A 20747-nucleotide genomic window follows, 5' to 3' on the forward strand; every position below is an offset into this window, starting at 1 on the left:
CAGGTTCTTCTCTGTAATTGGTTGTCTGGAGGCCTTCTCCCTTCCTTTTGTGTGTGTGTGTGTGTGTGTGTGTGTGTGTGTGTGTGTGTGTGTGTCTGTCTTCCTTCCTTTCACGGCGGTTAGATGATTAAAGCTGCTGCACGGAGGCTCGATAAGGCCAGGGGGGGGGAAACACGGCACGCACAAAGTTTGCCTGTGTGTGCTTTATTCCTTTGTGTGTCGTTTCTGTGTTGTGATGTGGTGCGGACCAAGCTCCGGGGCTGTGCGGGTCCCTTTTGTCGAGGCCCGGACAACCAAAGTGCAAGTGTGCAGCCCCTGTGATTGCAGGGAGAAAGGCTGGCAGAGGAGCCTGACACCTTCACCCCCCGCCGTGGTCTCACAGGATGCCGTGATGTATTGCTTCAGAGGAAGGTGGCCCTTACGGGTCCTGCTCAGACCTCGGAAGCTTTCCGAGGTCTGTTTATTGTAGGGGCCGAAAGTTCAGGTTTTCTATCCACAGCTGCTGAATGCAGATGTACGTAATGGACACCCTCTGCCTATCTGTTTGTTTCATATTGTAACGTGCATGGATAAGAGGACACGCTGGTCCTTGGCTGGCGGGTCGGACCCTTTAGGCCGGTTAGCGATGTCTCCCGCGGTGCGGGCGATACGGGTTCGCGTCCCGGCCGCGGCACTTCCTGTGGTTACCCCCGAATTCGCTACATTGGTGTCAGAAGTGGGATGGAGCGACCGGAAGTGTAGGCGCCCTGAGGCGTGAAGGAGCTGATATGCTTAAGCGCGGGAACGCGCTTCCCGAAGGAGGCGGGGGTGTAGTGTAACGTGCATGGATAAATAGACACGTTGGTCCTTGGTTGGCGGGTCGGACCCTTTAGCCGAGCGGTTAGCGATGTCTCCTGCGGTGCGGGCGATACGGGTTCGCGTCCCGGCCGCGCAGTTCCTGAGGTTACTCCCGAATTCGCTACATTGGTGTCAGAAGTGGGATGGAGCGACCGGAAGCGCATGCGCCCTGAGGCGTGAAGGAGCTGATATGCTTAAGCGCGGGGACGCGCTTCCCGAAGGAGGGGGGGTAGTGTAACGTGCATGGATATGTAGACACGTCGGTCCTTGGATGGCGGGTCGGACCCTTTAGGCGAGCGGTTAGCGATGTCTCCGGCACTGCGGGCGATACGGGTTCGCTTCCCGGCCGCGGCACTTCATGTGGTTACCCCCGAATTCGCTACATTGGTGTCAGAAGTGGGATGGAGCGACCGGAAGCGCATGCGCCCTGACGCGTGAAGGAGCTGATATGCTTAAGCGCTTCGCGAAGGAGAACGGGTAGTGTAACGTGCACGGATAAGTAGATACGTTGATCCTCGACTAACGGGTCGGACCCTTTAGTCGAGCGGTTAACGTTGTCGCTTGCGGTGCAGGAGATACGGGTTCGCGCCCCCCGCCCGTGGCGACGGTATCTCGGGACTGCCCCCCGAATTCGCTACAACGTGATCAATAATCATCTTGCAGCGGTACTGCATTGAGGTGAAATCCGGATGTTGCCACACCGCGGCAGACGAGTTTGTTGTCTAAATTCACGACGATTTGATACGACACTTAACCAATCAGTCCAGCGTGGGGAACCTCAGTTAGATGCTGACAGCTGGACTCGAAGGCGCCGGAATCGTCGCTAGTATGCTGAGAGCGTCCAGCCTCCCGCCTGCAGACGGGGGGGCCCTAAATGAGAAGGTGTAGCCTCCCATGTTAATGAATCGCTCTCTGCGGGTCTCCGTCTGTCGTGAGGGTCGATGCAGGGGGGGGGGGGCAGAGAGACGCGCGCGCGCGCGCGGAGTCGAATCACGCGCACACGCAGACTCGCATTCGTGCCGACACTACGAAAACACACACACAGGACTGCCGCAGGGCATACTCCATACGCTATCACTCAGTATGAGCGTCTGAAGGGTTCGGGGGTGGTAATGGGTAGCGTCTGCGTCTCTGATCTCTGACTAAGTGACGTCACCGATGGAGGAGCTCCGCAGAGGAGCGGCTGCCGGGGATGGAGACGCGGGCGTTCAACGCGTCGTCGTCAGACCTAATTGGTTTTCAGAGGCACTCGCCCAAACGTGCCTTAACCGGCTGGCTAGGCCGTAGTTCATCCAGGAGCATCGCTGTCGTCATGGCGCTTCCTCTTCCTCTTCCTCCAGAGGGGAAATAAGAAATGGGGGGGGGATTCAAAGTTTTTCTTTTTTTTTTTAAAGTACCCCCCCTTTATTTAAAAAGTTTTTTTTTAATTTCTCTTGCCAGTTGTATCACCAATTGTGTCCGGCCGTCCCGCGTCGCTGATCCAGGGAGGTCTGCAGACTACCACGTGCCTCCTCCGATACACGCGGGTGTCGCCAGCCGCTTCTTTTCACCTGACAGCGAGGAGCTTCACCAGGGGGACGTAGCGCGTGGGAGGGTCGCGCTATTCCCCCCCAGTTCCCCCTCCCCCCCTGAACTGGCGACCCCGGCCGACCACAGGAGGCGCTAGTGCAGCGACCAGGACACACACCCACATCCGTCCGACCCACATTGCGTCTGTAGGGACGCCCGACCGAGCCGGAGGTAACACGGGGACTCGAATCGGCAGAGCCCCTTGTTACTAGGCAACGGAATAGACTTCTGCGCCTCCCAGATGCCCGACTTCTAATTTGTTTTATTCCAGCACTTTTTTTGTTCTTAAATTGTTGGCCTGGCTCACGGATAAACAAGTCAGAAATGAATGACTTTATGAATATGTACTCGGACTCACCCGCAAAATGACCTCCGATGAAGAAAGCGTCCGCAAATGATACCGTCCGTCTCTCCGGATATCACATTAGTGGTGAATCATGAGAGATCTGTAGGGACGTGAGTCGGAAGCCGGATGTGGGTGTGTGTCCTGATCGCTGCACTAGCGCCTCCTCTGGTCAGCCGGGGGTGCCTGTTCGGGGGGAAGAGGGAACTGGGGGAGGCGGGGATAGCGTGGTCCTCCCACGCGCTACCTCCCCCCGGCAGAACTTCTCACTGTCAGGTGAAAAGAAGCGGCTGGTGACTCCACGTGTGTCGGAGGAGGCATGTGGTAGTCTGCAGCCCTCCCCGGATCGGCAGAGGGGGCGGAGCAGCGACTAGGACGACTCGGCAGAATGGGGTAATTGGGCAGGTGCACTTTGGGAGAAAAAAGCGGGGGAACCCCCCCCCCAAATATCCATTTCTATCCAGGATGCAACACATCAGAAACATTCCAGGGAGGGAATAGTTTGGGAAAGCGCCACTCGCCTGTGGAGGGATCAACGTTCCATTTTATTATTTTATCTTTTCACCCTCACAACTTCCCAAACTCTAACAAACGCACTTTTCCCCCTTGAATTATGACCGACATCAAATGTGTGAAAGCTTTCTTTTCTCACCATTGTTACAGGGAAAGCAGCACAAATGGAAGTTTTCCTTTTCTTTTTTTTTATAAATCTCCGGAGAAATAAAATCTCGTATAAAAGAAACTAAGCCGCAGTGTAAACTGTGACTCGGTGTTACTTAACCCACTCCGTTGCAAGACGGATCAGACCACCGCGGCTGCTCTGCTACGGCGAGGCCCTAGAGACGCGGCCATAATGGAAGGGATTTGTCAATAAACCGATGGCCCCCCTAACTGAAGTTGGCTCTCTCGGTGCATTTGGCAGAGGACAGTTGTTCAGTAAGGACAAAGGAGGCTTCCATCACTCCACTCGTCCCTCCGCTGTCCCGAAGCAGGGGGAGAAGGGGGAACAGCAGACGAGAGACAGGCAGGACGGAACAGTCCCAATTATATAACGTTTTCATTAAGGCGCTCTAACTTGCTCGTGTTGAAAACGTGTTGCGATGAGACATCGATTGTTGACTTTTCAGTAGCAAAGGAAGGCACGCGGCTTCAGAATGACCGGCGAAGGGCGTCCGGGTGGCGTGGCGGTCTATTCCGTTGCCTACCAACATGGGGATCGGCGGTTCGAATCCCCGTGTTACCTCCGGCTTGGTCGGGCGTCCCTACAGACACAATTTGGCCGTGTCTGCGGGTGGGAAGCCGGATGTGGGTATGTGCCCTGGTCGCTGCACTAGCGCCCCAAGGATGGCCAACCCTGGGGTTCGAACCCAGGACCTTCTTGCTGTGAGGCGACCGCGCTAACCACTGCGCCGCTAACGGAAAAAACCCCAAAACAAAAAGACCAGCAACAGTGAAGTGCACAACATAGCTGACACCTAAATGAAACGATTACTAGGAAAAAAGACCACCGTGCTACAGCACAGGAGTCATAATAGCAAGCCACGATAGCGATGGAGTACCCTACTTAACGTGGTCTGGTGTCGGAGCGCCATAACCGAGGAAAACGTAATCCGCGCGTAGACGGCATGATTCATGTCTGTGTCGGCGCTCGAGACCTTTGACACGATAGCGGGGCGATAAAGAGGGTCCGTTTGTGCGGGCCCTAAACTGCTGCAGGGCCCCCCACGCAGCTGCATTACCTGCGTATACTGTAGTTGGGGTGCTGAGGGACGGTGTACAGAGACGTCCCTCTGAATCCTCCTCATGACTCCGACGTCTGCTCTGTCTCCAACGAGACGCTTTTCACATCTACGCGTCTACATCTGAACCACTTTATCTGTTCACTTCATTATCTCGGTAGCCGCTGGAGTGACGACACCCCTGTGAATTTGGATGAAAGAGGGGTGTCGGAGGTGGAGGGGGAAGATGGAACGGTGGAGGACGTGAGAAGGGAGGCAGGCAGAGGCTGATGGAAAGATAGATGGAGACGGGCTTTTTAAACGTGTTATTGAATCCAGTCCACCAGGTTGTTGATGCAGACAGGCGTTCGAGTACTTTATTTGTCACATGCACAGAAATACAAAGTGAAGCATGCAGTGAAATGAAGGGGGGTACGCCGTCTGTCGCCTAGACAAAAGATCAGTGCATTCTCAAGTCAAAATGAAACAAACGATAAATAAAAAATAAAAACCTAGCCGTCTCAAGTATGTGAAAGGTCGTATATGTTGAGAGTTCTTATGGCCTGTGGATACGAGCTTCTCTTTAGTCTCTCTGTTTCGGCCCCAAGACTACAGAGGCGTCTACCAGACCCCAGTATCCTCAACAGTCCGTTGTTGGGGTGAGAAGTGTCGCTCGTGATCTTCTTGGCTCTCGTCCTCACCCTTCTGGTGTAGGTGTCCTGCAGGATGGGGAGGGATGTTCTGGTGGTGCGTTCAGCACCGCTCTCTGCAGGTCAACTCGGGTCACGGGCAGAACAGTTTCCATACCAGGCGGTGATGCAGCCTGTTAGGACGCTCTCCACAGCCGAGGAATATAATGTCTCCGGGATGGAGGGCGAGACCTTGAATTTCCTCAGCCTTCGGAGGAAGCAGAGCCTCTGTCTGGACTTCTTTAGAGTGTGCTGGGTGTGAAGAGTCCAGGCGAGGTCCTCAGCGATGTGTACGCCGAGGTATTTAAAGCTGGAGACCCTCTCCACAGGTCGATCTTTAGTGGGTTGTATCCTTTCCCCTACTGTCTCCTGAAGTCCACCACCATGTCTTTGGTCTTGCTGATGTTCAGGGTCAGGTTGTTGGACTGGCACCACTGTGCCAGGTCATCTACTTGGTTCAGATAGGCCTGTTCGTTGTTGTTGGAAGTCAGGCCTATTACCACTGTGTCATCTGCAAATTGGATGATGGAAGTGGATCCGTCCGTGGCTTGTGTGTGTGTGTGTGTGTGTTAAGTATTCACATGAGGTCATAGCTAAGCCGATGCATGTGGCGCTTCATTTTGCACCCTTTTTTTTTCCTGCAAGAGTTTTTCAACCTTTATGAATTTTTCAGTATCGAGACCGTTGTGGTGTGTCTCTAAGCAGTAAGGTGGTGCAGTGGTGCAGCGGTTAGCGCGGTCGCCTCGCAGCAAGAAGGTCCTGGGTTTGAGCCTCGGGGTAGCCCAACCTCGGTGGGTCGTCCCGGGTCGTCGTCTGTGTGAAGTTTGCGTGTTCTCCCCGTGTCTGCGTGGGTTTCCTCCGGGGGCTCCGGTTTCCTGCCACAGTTCGGATAATGTGGTTCGGATAATGGATGGTTGGATGCTAAGCTGTACGTATGCGTCCCCCACCCCCGTTCAGCTGGGTGCACTGACCAGTGTGTGTTTGTGGGATCATAGGATAGTATTGGGTGCTGGGGTTTCGATAGCATTTCTAAACGCTGTCCGATAACGTGCTCCTGGCTTTGATTGAAAGACGACGCGGCTCCTTTGAGATTACTGCGATGCCACAAGACCCCCCGGTGGCCCCTTAAGCACAAACACTTTTGGAAAATGAAACACCGTCTCATGAACAGTAGTGGCTGGGATTTATTCCGCCACAAGTCTGGTGTCTCTGGTGGTGAGAGAGAGATACAGAGAGAGGATGAGGGAGGTAGGGGAGAGAGAGGGAGGGGGAAAGAAAGAGAAAGTCTGGTGTCTCTGGTAGTGAGAGAGAGAGAGAGAAAGGCTGGTGTCTCTGGTAGTGAGAGAGAGAGAGAGAGAGAGAGAGAGAGAGAGAGAGAGAGAGAGAAAGAAAGCCTGGTGTCTCTGGTAGTGAGAGAGAGAGAAAGAAAGGCTGGTGTCTCTGGTAGTGAGAGAGAGAGAGAGAGAGAGAGAGAGAGAGAGAGAGAGAGAGAGAGAGAGAGAGAGAGAGAGAGAGAGAAAGCCTGGTGTCTCTGGTAGTGAGAGAGAGAGAGAGAGAGAGAGAGATAAAGCCTGGTGTCTGGTGGTGAGTGAGAGACAGAGAGAGGGTGAGAGAGGGAGGGGGAAGAGAGAGCGAAAGCCCGGTGTCTCTGGTGGTGGCGAGAGAGAGAGAGAGAGAGAGAGAGAGAGAGAGAGAGAGAGAGAGAGAGAGAGAGAGAGAGAGAGAGAGAGAGAGAGAGAGAGAGAGAGAGAGAGAGAGAGAGAGAAAGCCTGGTGTCGCTGGTGGTGAGTGAGAGACAGAGACAGAGAGAGGGTGAGAGAGGGAGGGGGAAGAGAGAGAGAGAGAGGCTGGTGTCTCTGGTGGTGAGAGAGACAGAGAGACAGAGAGAGGGAGGGGGAAGAGAGAGCGAAAGCCCGGTGTCTCTGGTGGTGGTGAGAGAGAGAGAGAGAGAGAGAGAGAGAGAGAGAGAGAGAGAGAGAGAGAGAGAGAGAGAGAGAGAGAGAGAGAGAGAGAAAGTCTGGTGTCTCTGGTGGTGGTGAGAGAGAGAGAGAGAAAGTCTGGTGTCTCTGGTGGTGAGAGAAGAGAGACAGAGAGAGGGTGAGGGAGGGAGGAAGGGAGAGAGCGAGAGAGAGAGGGAGGAGGAAAGAGAGAAAGTCTGGTGTCTCTGGTGGTGAGCGAAGAGAGACAGAGAGAGGGTGAGGGAGGGAGGAAGGGAGAGAGCGAGAGAGAGAGGGAAGAGGAAAGAGAGAAAGTCTGGTGTCTCTGGTGGTGAGAGAAGAGAGACAGAGACAGGGTGAGGGAGGGAGGAAGGGAGAGAGCGAGAGAGAGAGAGGGAGGAGGAAAGAGAGAAAGTCTGGTGTCTCTGGTGGTGAGAGAAAAGAGACAGAAAGAGGGTGAGGGAGGGAGGAAGGGAGAGAGCGAGAGAGAGAGAGGGAGGAGGAAAGAGAGAAAGTTTGGTGTCTCTGGTGGTGAGAGAAGAGAGCGAGAGAGAGGGAGAGACTGCAGTGGGCAACAGTTAAAGAATTGAAGATTAAGACAGACGGTGAAAAGAAGAGGGGCTGAGAGAGGGGGGGGGAGAGAGGGGGCGGGGCGGGGGGGGGAGTTTGTAAGGCACAGAAACGGGTAAAAAGGTTTCGCGGTGGCGAGGAAGAGGGAGGAGGGTCTTTCTCAGCGAGAGGCTGAGAGGCTCCGCGGGGAACCAGAGTTTGGAGGCGCGGCCTCGGTCAGGCGCCGTAGCGCTCTGCAGACCAACGGATATAGAGCGGCGCGTGTGATCACACCGAAAACCCGGGTCCCGGATCGATGAGCCCTCTTACTGCACGGGCCGGCCATTAACGGGTGTCCAGAAACCCGCGAGCAGGTGATTGGAAGCAGCCTACACCTCTCGGTTTGCCATCAAGAGCTAAATGACCCCTCGACTGTTCATTAGAAGAGATCATTAGACTTTCTCTCTCTTCCTGTCGGTCTCCCTCTGTCAGCTTCTCCCTCCGCCTCACTCTTTCTTCACCTCCCTCTCTCTCTCTCTCTCTCGCCCTCCTCTTTCTCCTCTAATTGCCTCGGATGGGATTGAGGTTTCGTGTGTGTGTGTGCTTGCATGTGATTTAGTGGGGCAGAACACGAGTCTGGCGGAGGTAGTTCCCTGTAAAAAAGATAGAGAGGTGCTTTGATATCAACACCATAAGGACCTCAGATGGGCCTTTGTCAAAAGAGCTAAGTAATACGTCTTTGGACATCCCACCAGTCACTATTTATCGCGGCAAACCTCCCGTTTGGCTACCCTGCCAAGACCATTAAACTGTTTGATTGACTGCCTCTGCATGAGCTCTGTGTGTGTGTGTGTGTGTGTGTGTGTGTGTGTGTGTGTGTGTGTGTGTGTGTGTCTGCAACTTTATTTGGACTTCTTATTTTGCTCCTCGCGTGGTCAGTCTAGCGGCACAGAATGTGGCTATCACTGGAAATACAGGCCTTCATTGTGGCCCCCTGGCTCCCAAGTGATATTTTCTGAGCGTGAAAATAGCATTCCGGTCTGAGGACACTATTGTGTCTGTGTGTTTGTGTCTTTGTTGCCAAGATGATGGATTACAGTGGAGACGGAAGGCAGGGACCTTTAGGAAATAACGACCTGTTTATTGGGAAATATGGGCCGTAAATGTTAGCCAGTCAACAAAGAATCTCCGACTTGTTTGCGTGATGGATGGCTCTATTCTTGGACTCCTTTTCTTCGTTTCAATGGAGTGGATTTACATGCACACCAGTGGGCCATCATTACTTGGCTTGGCCGTATGGCCCGTGCTGCTTTTGACCGCCATATTCTACGGACTGTAATGCGGAGCAGCCTGGAACACAGGATGAAGAAAACGCAGACATGTTGGCTTATGCACACACCTCATCCCTCTGTCACTACTGCAGTTTTGTTTTTGTGCGAACTCAGTCCCCCCCTCCCCCTCCCCCCGATAATACACTCAATAAGTTGGTGTGTACTTGGATTGAGGTGGTAACTACTGTGCTATCAGGAGTACCGTGATTGTAGAAATAACTTCTCATCTCATCTCATCTAACCCCATCTAACCCCATCTCATCTCATCTCATCAACCCCACCTCATCTCATCTCATCTCAACTAACCCCACCTCACCTAATCTCACCTAATCTCACCTCACCTCACCTCACCTCATCTCATCTCATCTCATCTCATCTCATCTCATCTCATCTCATCTCGCCTCGCCTCGCCTCGCCTCGCCTCGCCTCGCCTCGCCTCGCCTCACCTCACCTCTTCATCAGCCGCTTCTGCGGGGTCGGGTCGCGGTGGCAGCAAGATAAGTAGGGCACTCCAGACGTCCCTCTCCCCACCAACGCCCTCCAGCTCCTCCTGGGGGATCTCAAGGTGTTCCTAGGCCAGGTTGGACATGTAGTCCCTCCAGCGAGTTCTGGGTCTACCCTGGGGTCTCCTGCCAGTCAGACGTGCTCGGAAAACCTCCAAAGGAAGGCGACCAGGAGGCATCCTGATCAGATGCCCGAACCACCTAAACTTGTTCCTTTTGACGTGAAGGAGCAGCGGCTCTACTCCGAGCTCCCTCCGGATGTGCGAGCTCCTCACCCTATCACTAAGGCGGAGCCCAGACACCCTACGGAGGAAACTCCTTTCAGCCGCTTGTAGCCACGATCTCACCCTTTCGGTCACTACCCAAAGCTCATGACCATAGGTGAGGGTTGGGATGAAGATTGACTGGTAAACTGAGAGCTTTGCCTTCCGGCTCAGCTCCCTCTTCACCACAACGGTCCGGTACAGCGTCCACATTACTGCTGATGCTGCACCAGTCCGCCTGTATAACCTGTATATATGTTCTGAAATAGCGTCAATGTAAATAACGTCTTGACATCCTGTCGGGGGTCGGCGGCATTGTTCGAGGAATAGATGGGTTTAATAAAATGTCACCAGTGGACGCCGACTGCTTTTGTGTTGCCTCCGGCGCAGCAGTCGCTGTAGTGTTGTGCCCGCATTCGTTTGTTTGCTTGTTTTACACAGTGATGGAAGACGCATCAGCGCAGCGCCATCGATTGAACGAATGAACCCGAATGGGGATCAAGTACATCTTTATGGTTTTTGATTTGGCCTCATCATTTAGTCCACATCAGACAAGATTAGACCGGCGTATTAAAGACAAGTGCAATTTCTTAGGTCATTATTGCCGCACACATTAATCCAGACAGGCCCTGCTTGAAATGCACGCAGTCGATGGTGCGGTGATTTCCAAGAAGGTCATGTCGGGTACTTTGTTGCCAGGCAGTCTAGCATTTTAATGCCGTGGAGTGACACACAGTTGGCGTTTCAGACACTCCTTACCATAGAATAGTGTCTCAAGCGGCGTCTGGGTGGCGTGCTGATCTATCCCGTTGCCTACCAACGTGGGGATCGCCAGTTTGAATCCCTGTGTGTTACCTCCAGCTTGGTCGGGCGTCCCTACAGACACAATTGGCCGTGTGTGCAGGTGGGAAGCTTGATGTGGGTATGTGTCCTGGTCGGTCGGGGTGCCTGTTCGGTGGGGGGGTTGGGGGGGAATAGCGTGATCCTCCCACGCGCTATGTCCCCCTGGAGAAACTCCTCACTGTCAGGTGAAAGGAAGTGGCTGGTGACTCCACATGTATCGGAGGAGGAGGCATGCGGTAGTCTGCAGCCCTCCCCCGGAGCGGCAGAGGGGGTGGAGCAGCGACCGGGACGGCTCGGAGTTTCCAGACAAAGCCTTGGCTGATGTTACCAGAAGGTGGTGTAGTACCTTCAGTGGCGAAGGTGGAGAGTACTCTAAACACAAACCTAAACAGAGGCATCAACACAACACGATCAGGCACACATTGTCCCAGATTGAAGGGCTATTCTGGTGAAAAATAATACCTCCTCGCTGTTCATTTTTAGCGCAGAATATAACTATGACATCATCAGTGCCGTGCAGGTGATAATCCTAAATGTCAGTGGAGGATCAGTAATTACATCATTAATAGCGTCACACAGATACTGCCACTTACACTGAAAAGAGTTTAGCCTTGTGGGGTTCAGCAGACTAGTGGCTGCCAGGACACTGACATTTCTAACACCGCTCTCTCTCTCTCTCACTCTCTCTCTCTCTCTCTCTCTCTCTCTCTCTCTCTCTCTCTCTCTCTCTCTCTCTCTCTCTCTCTCTCTCACTCACTCACTCACTCACTCACTCACACACAGCAGACTCAGCAGCAGTGTGTCATAGTGTAGAAAATGTGGTGTTATAGTCAGCATATCGTTGTAACCCAGGGTTAAGAAGTTAATCGGATTGCTGCCCGTCTAGGGCTTCCCTCTCTGATAATGCCCCCCCCCCACAACACACACACACACACACACACACACACACACACACACACACTCGTACACACTCATGTACACACACACACACTCACTCACTCATACTCACACTCTCACTCACTCACTCACACACTCACTCACTCACTCACTCATACTCACACTCTCACTCACTCACTCACACACTCACTCACTCATACTCACACTCTCACTCACTCACACACTCACTCATACTCACACTCTTACTCACTCACTCACTCACTCACACACTCACTCACTCACTCACTCATACTCTCACTCACTCACACACTCACTCATACACACACACTCACTCACTCACTCACTCACTCACTCACTCACTCACTCACTCACTCACTCACTCACTTTCTTGTCCACATACTGTACAGAAAAACAGACACAACATACACAAGAACAGCGGATAATGTTCCTCACTCCATCTGTTAATCTGTCTCTACCGATCTCTCCCTAACTAGTTCATAGATGCTATGGTTGAAAAAAAAAACCCAAACAAAACCTCGAGCGCCTCATACTTTTTCATGTTTTATCGTGTTTTTAAAGCTCCCAGGAACTTACGCTTTGCTTTTCTTGCTCGGCCTCACGCTATATGGAGTCCATAAAAGATTCATCTGACAGCGGCGTGGCGCCGCGGCCGTGGCAGGTGTTTTACAGCCAGGCAGCGTCGAAACCTGAGCGAAGATTGATCTCGGTTATAATGGATAGAGATAGCTGTGACGTGAATGACAAGTAGGCCGGGGGCAAGGCCATAACGAACGGCTCGCACAACCAATCACCGCTCTTGCGGGCACACGGCCAGGCGGGAAGACCGAGACAAAGAAAATAGGCTGACCGACAAAGCTAGACGGAAATGAAGTCGGGCCGGGGCGTTAGTAGGAATGCATTTGCGGACCGGTGCGAGGTACGGCTCAGGATGGCGCGTGACTGAGTGACTTGCAGACTGACTCGTCAGTAATGTCAGAGAAACAACAGACGCTACGAAAGGAGGAAGGGGGGGGGAGATGCTGACGTGCCAGCTCCGGAGGTCTGTAAACGGTCAGTCCTGTGGACGAACGGGAAAGCACAGGCGGACGATGCTTATCACGACTCGGTCTTTGCTGCGTCTGGGTGTCCTTTGGATAGCGGCAGGTGTTCCAATACAAATCAGTTATAACCCGCTCACAGAAAATACCATCATCCTGCAAGGGGGGGGGGGGGGGTAATATCCCAGTTGGCGTGTGTGCACGTGTGTCGTTTGCCTGCTATTGCACACGATTGCAAGTGTGTGTGTGTGTGTGTGTGTGCGTGCACACGTGTATGCAAATGTGTTCGTGAAATCCTGCAAGAACACATTAGAAACTCGACACATGCAGACTCACTCACTCTCTAGCACTTCACACACCAACTTTTACACATGCACAAGGGCAGGCTCTTTCTAATTGATATGTGGGGGTGACGGTCTGTTCTCCGTTGACACCGGCTTTGTTCGGGGCTCGTTGTACAACGCCGAGGTTTCCATTACAAAGATCATGGAGCCTGTCCCATACTGATTTACGGTGTTTGAACTGACTGACAGAGGTACGCCGGCCATGCCTGTGTTCATCCAGTGGGGCTGTTTGTCATTGCTCTGACAAATCTGTTTATCGTTGGTGTGAGCCGTTGAATGGGAAAGCTCGTGCTATCCGCTCTGAGGAGTCCACACCAGCAGTGGTCAACTTCTCATAGGACCGTCATTCAGTGCTGTAATACGAGCATTTTTCTTCTGAAAATGTTCAAAACCAGCGTAATGTACAATAACTAAAAATCAAACAGTTGCAGAACTTGGTTGTATTTAAAAAAAATATTTCCAGTTTTTCCCCTTATCCCACCCGATTGACCCAACGGCATATGGCCGGAACTCTTGTCGAATAACTCCCCTGGCTCACGTTTCCACAGGAAGGAGATAGCCGTAACACCAGCTTCCTTCAAGCTCGTGGCGGATGCTCTCGCTAGTTTCGACGCTGAGGCCTCCTCGCATGGATTGCATTACCTTCAGGCCGCGAAGGAGGCGTAGGGAGAATGCTTTCGGTTGCTTGGCTGCAGGTGCCCGGGTGGGCCAGAGGGGTCGCTGGAGAACGACGAGTCCCCGAACACTACACCGATCTACACCCGCTATCCCTCGGGTAAGGGTGGCCTAATGAAGGCCTTACCCTGTGGACGCTCCGGCCGTGACCAGTCAGGGCAAGTCTGGGATACGAACCTCCCAGCCACATGGCGAGCGGGCTACAAGAACGGCGGGTTATTCCGCTCGGCCGTCAGAGCGGCTGTTGGTCCTTTTTTAGATGTTATTCAGGATCTTCTGTGCTCATACAAAGCTGTGAAGTATTTGCCCTTGCATGGCTAATGCTAACGTATGAGATGTAGCAAAAGGAACTTGTCTCCCACTTTCTCTCCCTATATAGGGTTCACAGAAGAATTCCTGGAACGGGAGATGAAACGAGCAAATTCTGATGTAATATTTAGTGTTTTGAGTCTGGTCCCTGAAAAATATATGTGTGGTGAGAAACACAACACAGTTTTGTCTCTCTGGACTTGTTTTGTTTGACCCATCACTGATCGCTGGATTGCACATGCGGTGTCGGAGATGACTCACTCTGGCAACATGGTGTCCCCGGTAGGCTTGGATTAATGTCCGCGTAGCCCCGCTGACCTCAGGCACATAAAACATCACACGTATAAAACATCACACGTCTGACATATTCAACATTAAACACAATATATGGAGGGTCCAAAACTGAGGCACTGTTCGATTCCTTGTTTATATTCCTTTTTTAGTATTTCTATCTACAGAACCCAATTTGTTTGTTTGTTTGTTTGTTTATTTTTGCTTCTTTTTCTACCCAATTGTGCCTGCCAATCACCCTGCAGATTATAAAAAACAAGTACATGTTGTGAAATCCGCTTCAAGTACTCTCAATTTGGGTTTAAAACGGCTCGGTGAGATTAACTGTAAGTTTCCAGTCATTCTGCAGCATATTCCAGGTTAAAGGTGCAGAATGAGCAAAAGCCCTTTTTACCCAATTCAGTGCGGGCGTATGGAACAGAAAGCAACACATAGTCAAGAGAACGAAAGGAGTAAGGGTCAGCACTTCTCAATGCAATTAAGTCACAAATGTAGGAAGGCAGTAGACCCTCCTATATTTCCATCCACATTGGATGGAAATATAGGAATCCATCCAATGTGGGATTTTCAGAGAAGCATCTTTCGGTCACAACAATCCAGCCGCAAAGCTGCAAAGCGTCTAAACTGTCGGACGGCTTTATGGTGACACTTCAAATGGCACACAGACATTTTTACAAGAGGGCGATATTGCAGCAAAAAGAGGAAGAGAAGGTTTTTGCAGTATAACGGCACACGGTTTACACAGAGCGGGCCTTTAGAGCTGATGTCTCCGTCTGCTTCACGGCTCGACATCCGATGGTCTCCGCTGACCTGCGGACTAGTTGGCGAGGCGTGAGACGGTCTCGCTCCCCAGCATAACTTGGGTACTCTTAACACACCTCTCTTTTCTCCTCTCCTCTCTTGCAGTATGAGTTCAAAGTGAAAAACATCAAGAAGAAGAAGGTCAACATTGTGGTGTCCGTAGACGGTGTGAAAGTCACCCTGAGGAAGAAGAAAAAAGTGAGTGACCTGCTGTCTTTTAATCGTGAGTTCGGAGATGACATAGTTATCAAGCCCGTCCGTCCGCCCCCTGTCGACATCATATCCAGCACAATGAAGGTAAATGAAAAAGAAAAATGCCATGTCGTCCAATGTCCACTTAAAAACTCAGAAGTCTGACCCCGGGGCTAACCCGGGGCCAGCAAAAAAAAAAAAAATCAACTGTGGCCCTTAACATCAGTCACTCTTTTTTCACAGTTTCCTTCCAAAAACAATTTGTTAGTCCTTTAGAAATACTCGTCCGTGATTCCTCAGTTACGTCTTATGTGTTTCAGTGCGATTAATGAATTTGTGTGACACATTTGAAGTCGGATGTGATGCTGGTTAATCGGTGCTTGTTGGTAGCCGGCGGGCTCCCTGTGCTTCTCATGCTAATTTTGGATATCGCTACACAAAGAAGTGGGACCAGCACATCCTGCTTCAACAAACAAACAGCTAAGGAAGAACAATGCCGTGCTTTACAAGACAGCCGAAGATTAACAACTTGCTCTCCAGCCTGTAAAGTCACATTTTTATCCGCGTCACTTAATCTTCTCCACTCAAAACCAGCTTGGGATTCGTGTCTTGTGTCTTGTATCTGGATGTTAGTCGGGGCGGTTGGTGACGGATCCTCGCCTGGATTAGATTGAAGACAAGGAGAGGAGAAAGGGAAGCCTAGGCTGTAGGGGAAAGATTTTTTTTTCCATATTGGAAAGTAAATAGAAGTGAATAGAGAGAGAAGGCCCGGACTTGAGATGACAAATGGTTTGTGTTTGTGTTTGTGTTTAGGGAGGCTGACAGCTTCTTATTTAGAGAGAAACCAGACTAGACTTGGATCTTTGACGGAGGAGCTGACAGGAGAGCTCAAGTGTCGGTATAGAAAAGTGAAGTCCACTCTGTCGCACTGTCTGTTTTGCTTCTTTTCGCTATAATTCATCAATCCTGCCGTCAACAGTCCACTTAAGTTCAGACCTCCATCTTGGAGGAGGTCTGGGGAAACTAAGCCACCTAAGTTGGTTGAAAAAGGGCAGATGGTTGCCACATTTGTGGCAAATCTTTTCATCTTAACAGGATAAATAAACACATCTGTTTCAAGGTGGGCAGTATGGTGGCGCAGTGGTTAGCGCTGTCACCTCACAGCAAAAAGGTCCTGGGTTTGAGCCCCGGGGTAGTCCAACCTTGGTGGGTCATCCCGGTTCGTCTTCTGTGGTTTCCTCCCACAGTTCAAAGACATGTAGGTCAGGTGAATCGGCCAGACTAAATTGTCCCTAGGTATGAATGTGTGTGTGTGTGTGTGTGTGTGTGTGTGTGTGTGTGTGTGTGTGTGTGTGTGTGTGTGTGTGTGTGTGTGTGTGTGTGTGTGTGTGTGTGTGTGTGTGTGTGTGAGTGAGTGGACCCTGTGATGGCCTGGCAGTCTGTCCAGGGTGTCTCCCCGCCTGCCGCCCAATAGCTGCTGGAATAGGCTCCAGCATCCCCGCGACCCTGAGAGCAGGATAAGCGGTTCAGATAATGGATGGATTGATGGATGTTTCAAGGTTGAGCTTTGGGTCGTCCATTATTATTGTCAGCGTAGCTAGGACAAAGAAGGAAACTTGTTTCTACCTGAACAGCAAAACTAAGTACCGGTGTCATTTCGGGAGGCGGGTGTAGCTCACAGCCAGTTTTACATCAAACCTGACTTCCTCAAGTTTGGTGAGGTCTCCTTATCCCAATATTTTTGATAAGAGTTTCTCAAGGCCCTCCGTGAGCTTGACAACACGTAAGTCTGGCTACATGAAATTAAATTTATTTGGATAATCTCAAATCACAGCTGCAGTCTTACAGGTCTTTCACGCAAAACCACAAACATATAGATGCGGTAGACGACACCTCAGCTGTGGATGTTGAAAAAGGCCCATTCTTTATGGTTTAAAGTTGCCCTGATCGAGTATGTGTTCATTTGATATTGTCATGCATGCACAGACAAGGTTTAGGTTATTAAGCATAATAGCCTAAAGCTCATCACCCACTATAAAACATGCATTTGCTTGATTTCTGCTGAAAGAGGAACTCTTACGGCACTAACTTGGAGACAGCGTGCAGACAGTGCTTGGCTTCAAAACCACCAACAAAAGGTCCTGAATTGACAATACTGTTCTGCAACTCAGTGAGTTCCTCGCTAATAGTTATATAATTATAGTTACATAGCCGAATTCCCGTTCAAATTGGTGGTTAATCTTTGAAATTCATGCAACAGTCTATTCTCTGCCCCGTCCAAGCAGTGGTGGGCAACCACAGCTGGAAAGTTGTCAAAGACAAAAATAAAATAAATTTTAATTAAAAAAAATTTTTTTTTAAAGTGATGCATTGATGTAAGATTTGCTGTCTGATTAACATTTCCATTAATCTAGAAAAAAAAACATACTTGTTTGGTGGTTTTGCTTCTGTATGTTTTACTGTTAATTTTTTTGCCATTCTAGAAAAAGCAGTTTCAAATAAACCACTTCAAAGTAACGCAACAAAATTCAATAATTTTTTTTGACGTTCCTCACATTCCTCCAGCTCAAAGTGTATCCCTGAAATATGGAAACTAAAGCTTTTCCTACAAGTAGCATATCCACATGGTGGACATTTTATTTTGCAAAGGGCTTAAGCCTGCTACAGGTTCTGGCTGCAGACCTCCTCTGTGGAGACTCAAGGCTGTTAACCGCGGCTGCAACGCTGAACCCAGTATGCTGACATAGACAGACTAATGACCGGAGGCGGGGGCTGGGCAGAGACAGGTCTAGATGAGGAAAGAGGCAATGTCTCAACATAAAGGCTGGATGCGTAGACTGAGCTGAGCAGGCAGTACAATCTGGCAAGGTGGCTGTGGCAAGGCAGGGTATAGAAGGCTGATTGAATATGTAAGAATATATTGAATATATAAGGTTGATTGAAGATGCCATTTTCCCACACCGAAAGATGGCGGCACGAATTCATGTTTGCAGTGGCCTCTCCCAGTGCCGGTGTGGGAAGATGGCGGCCTCAACCAGTACTGTCGATGCAGTGTTTTGTCCATGTCTGGCTCTAAGTTTTGTCTTCGTTTGATGGCTGGGAGTGCTGACGCTGGATTGGCTGGGAGAGCTTGGTCTTGCAAGTGGTCCTGTAGGCCCAGGGACCGCAGCCTTGCCCGGAGCTGCGGCCGAGGAGGTAACGCCGAGGGCGGTCTGGCAGGATGCAGAAGCAGGGCAGGTTAAGCTAACTGCTAGCTCATGCAGACCGGCAGTTCCGATAACACCGAGGGCGGTCTGGCGGCGGCCTCACCTGGCGTTGACTGTGGTGTTTTTGATGTCGTCGTGTGGAATGCGGGGAGGTGTGTCGAGGGTGTCCGGCTGGGAGAGCTGGCGCTGGATTGGCTTGGAGGGCTTGGTCTGCTTCATCCGGTTGCCACAGGGACCGCGGCCCCTGCCTGGCACTGCGCCCGGGGGGGGGGGGACACCGAGGCCGGTCTGATAGGAAGCGGAAGCGGGGCAGTTTAGGCTAACTGCTAGCCCATGCAGACTGGCGGTTCCGACAGTCATCCTGGCTGGCGTTCATTCCCTTGGGCAGGGATTTTTTTTGTTTAGTTTGGATATATGTGTTAGTTTGAATATGTGCGTTCTTGTAGTTTTTGGATGTTGCACTGCTGTGGGCTGGGGGACATAGCATTTTGTTTATTTCATGTGCACAAGTACATGAGGTGAAATGACAGTGTTCCTGGTTGCCATAGATGAGATGCAGGTGATGGACCTCTGCTCTGCCTGCCGCACTCCTGCCTCCAATCCTGAAGACACATAGATACACACAGAAACAGGAGAGAGAAACTAGGGCAGGGGGCGTGGCCAAGATAAGCGAGACAAGTAGGGGGACTGGGACGAAGAGGGTGAGTCCTTGGAGAGGGCTTATCCCCCCCCCCCAATTATACCTGGCCAATACACTCTTTTGCATAACTGTGGTCCACTGACTCCCGGTTTCTGCTGCAGCGGTCATACCAGTTTGCTGTTTGTTGGCGTGTGCTATTGACAATGGCATATTTTTCGTGATGCCTGCAAGATTCACCATGACAAATGTCAACGACATGCACCGAATTGTCGACTAACTTTCGCCTGCACCTACCAGCAAACGGGTGACAAGTTTCAAGTCGTACATATCAAGTTACGTCCACAATTCCGAACGGCCGTCAGCTCATCGTCATAATTGTGGACGTAACTTAATATGTACAACTTGAAACTTTTCACCCGTTTGCTGGTAGGTGCAGGCGAAAGTTTGTCGACAGTTCTGTGCATGTCGTTGACATTTATCCATGGTAAATCTTGCAGGCATCACCAAAAATATGCCATTGTCAATGGCACACGCCAACAAACAGCAAACCGGTATGACCACTGCAGCAGAAACCGGGAGTCAGTGGCCTACAGTTATGCACAGCACCAATTACCCCACTCTGCAGGCCATCCCGGTCGCTGCTTTACCCCCTCTGCTGATCTGGGGAGGGCTGCAGACTACCACATGCTTCCTCCGATACATGTGGAGTCGCCAACCGCTTCTTTTCACCTGACAGTGAGGAGTTTTGTCAGGGGACCTAGTGCATGGGAGGGTCACGCCCCCCCCCCCCGAACAGGCCCCTGACTGACCAGAGGAGGCGCTAGTGCAGCGACCAGGACACATACCCACATCCGGCTTCCCACCTGCAGACACGGCCAGTTGTGTCTATGGGGATTCGAACCGGCAATCTCCATGCTGGTAAGCAACGGAATAGACAGCCACGCTACCGGGACGCCCCTGGCAATCTGGGACTTATAGCGGCTGCGGTGACAGAAATAATGTTATTGGAGGCTTAACTTTGTTTACAGCCATTGTTTGATTGAGGTCGATAGTTTGTCCTCTCAAAATATGTTAAGTGAGTTAAAGCTAATACAGTTGATCAGTTATATCGTATTAGTGGGTTTGTTAAAGTAAAAGTAAGGTGATATACGTATTAATAGCATGCATGATCACGTCATGTAGCTAGCCTAGCTAGCTGTCAGAATTCATTGTTGTGTAGCTAAGCACATTCATGGTGCTCTACAGCGTCCGAAATTACACAAATGGATTGAAGACCCATGCTCGATTGCCTTAATGATCCCCTCATTTAGATGCACAAGTCAATCTGGAAAGCAGGTTCACGGCCACAGTTATCGAAATGCACAGAGTGTTGCAGAGAGTTTCACTGCCCCCTTTGCCCCGTTAACAAATTCAAACCATGTCGGATTTCAGATACAGAAGCGTCTTCACACACACCTTAAAAATGATTGGACTGGATTATTTTTCCATAAGTCTCCTAGACTTCATTTATTCTTTTGTACTTAATCTCCACATGATTTAATTTGAACTCATACTAGAGATGGTCTTGCCTTTATCATATTTCTTGCCTCTGTGTCATGTACTAACTTAAAGCTGTTTATCCTTATTCATTTGAATTCCTTATTCATTGGAATTTCAGTTTATCAGACCTATGAGGGAGGACAGCAATTGGATCCAACGTAAAATATTCAAGGAGGAAGTGCAGGCACCATACTTCCTCCTGATGGATGAAAG

At 50.8% G+C, this 20747-nt stretch overlaps 1 protein-coding gene across 2 annotated transcripts in view; it reads left to right on the forward strand.

The window, feature by feature from the left end:
* The window catches only part of LOC130110130 (carboxyl-terminal PDZ ligand of neuronal nitric oxide synthase protein-like), a 422458-nt gene that overhangs the window by 221377 nt on the left and 180334 nt on the right, over positions 1-20747 (forward strand). Inside the window, exon 3 of one of the 2 annotated variants that reach the window (XM_056277124.1) lies at positions 15063-15254. In XM_056277124.1, coding sequence (XP_056133099.1) covers positions 15063-15254 — 192 coding nt within the window. The remainder of the gene's footprint in view (positions 1-15062; positions 15255-20747) is intronic. The other variant, XM_056277125.1, reaches the window with a different exon arrangement.

This window comes from Lampris incognitus, chromosome 3, assembly GCF_029633865.1.
Source record: "Lampris incognitus isolate fLamInc1 chromosome 3, fLamInc1.hap2, whole genome shotgun sequence".
Taxonomy (NCBI): domain Eukaryota; kingdom Metazoa; phylum Chordata; class Actinopteri; order Lampriformes; family Lampridae; genus Lampris; species Lampris incognitus.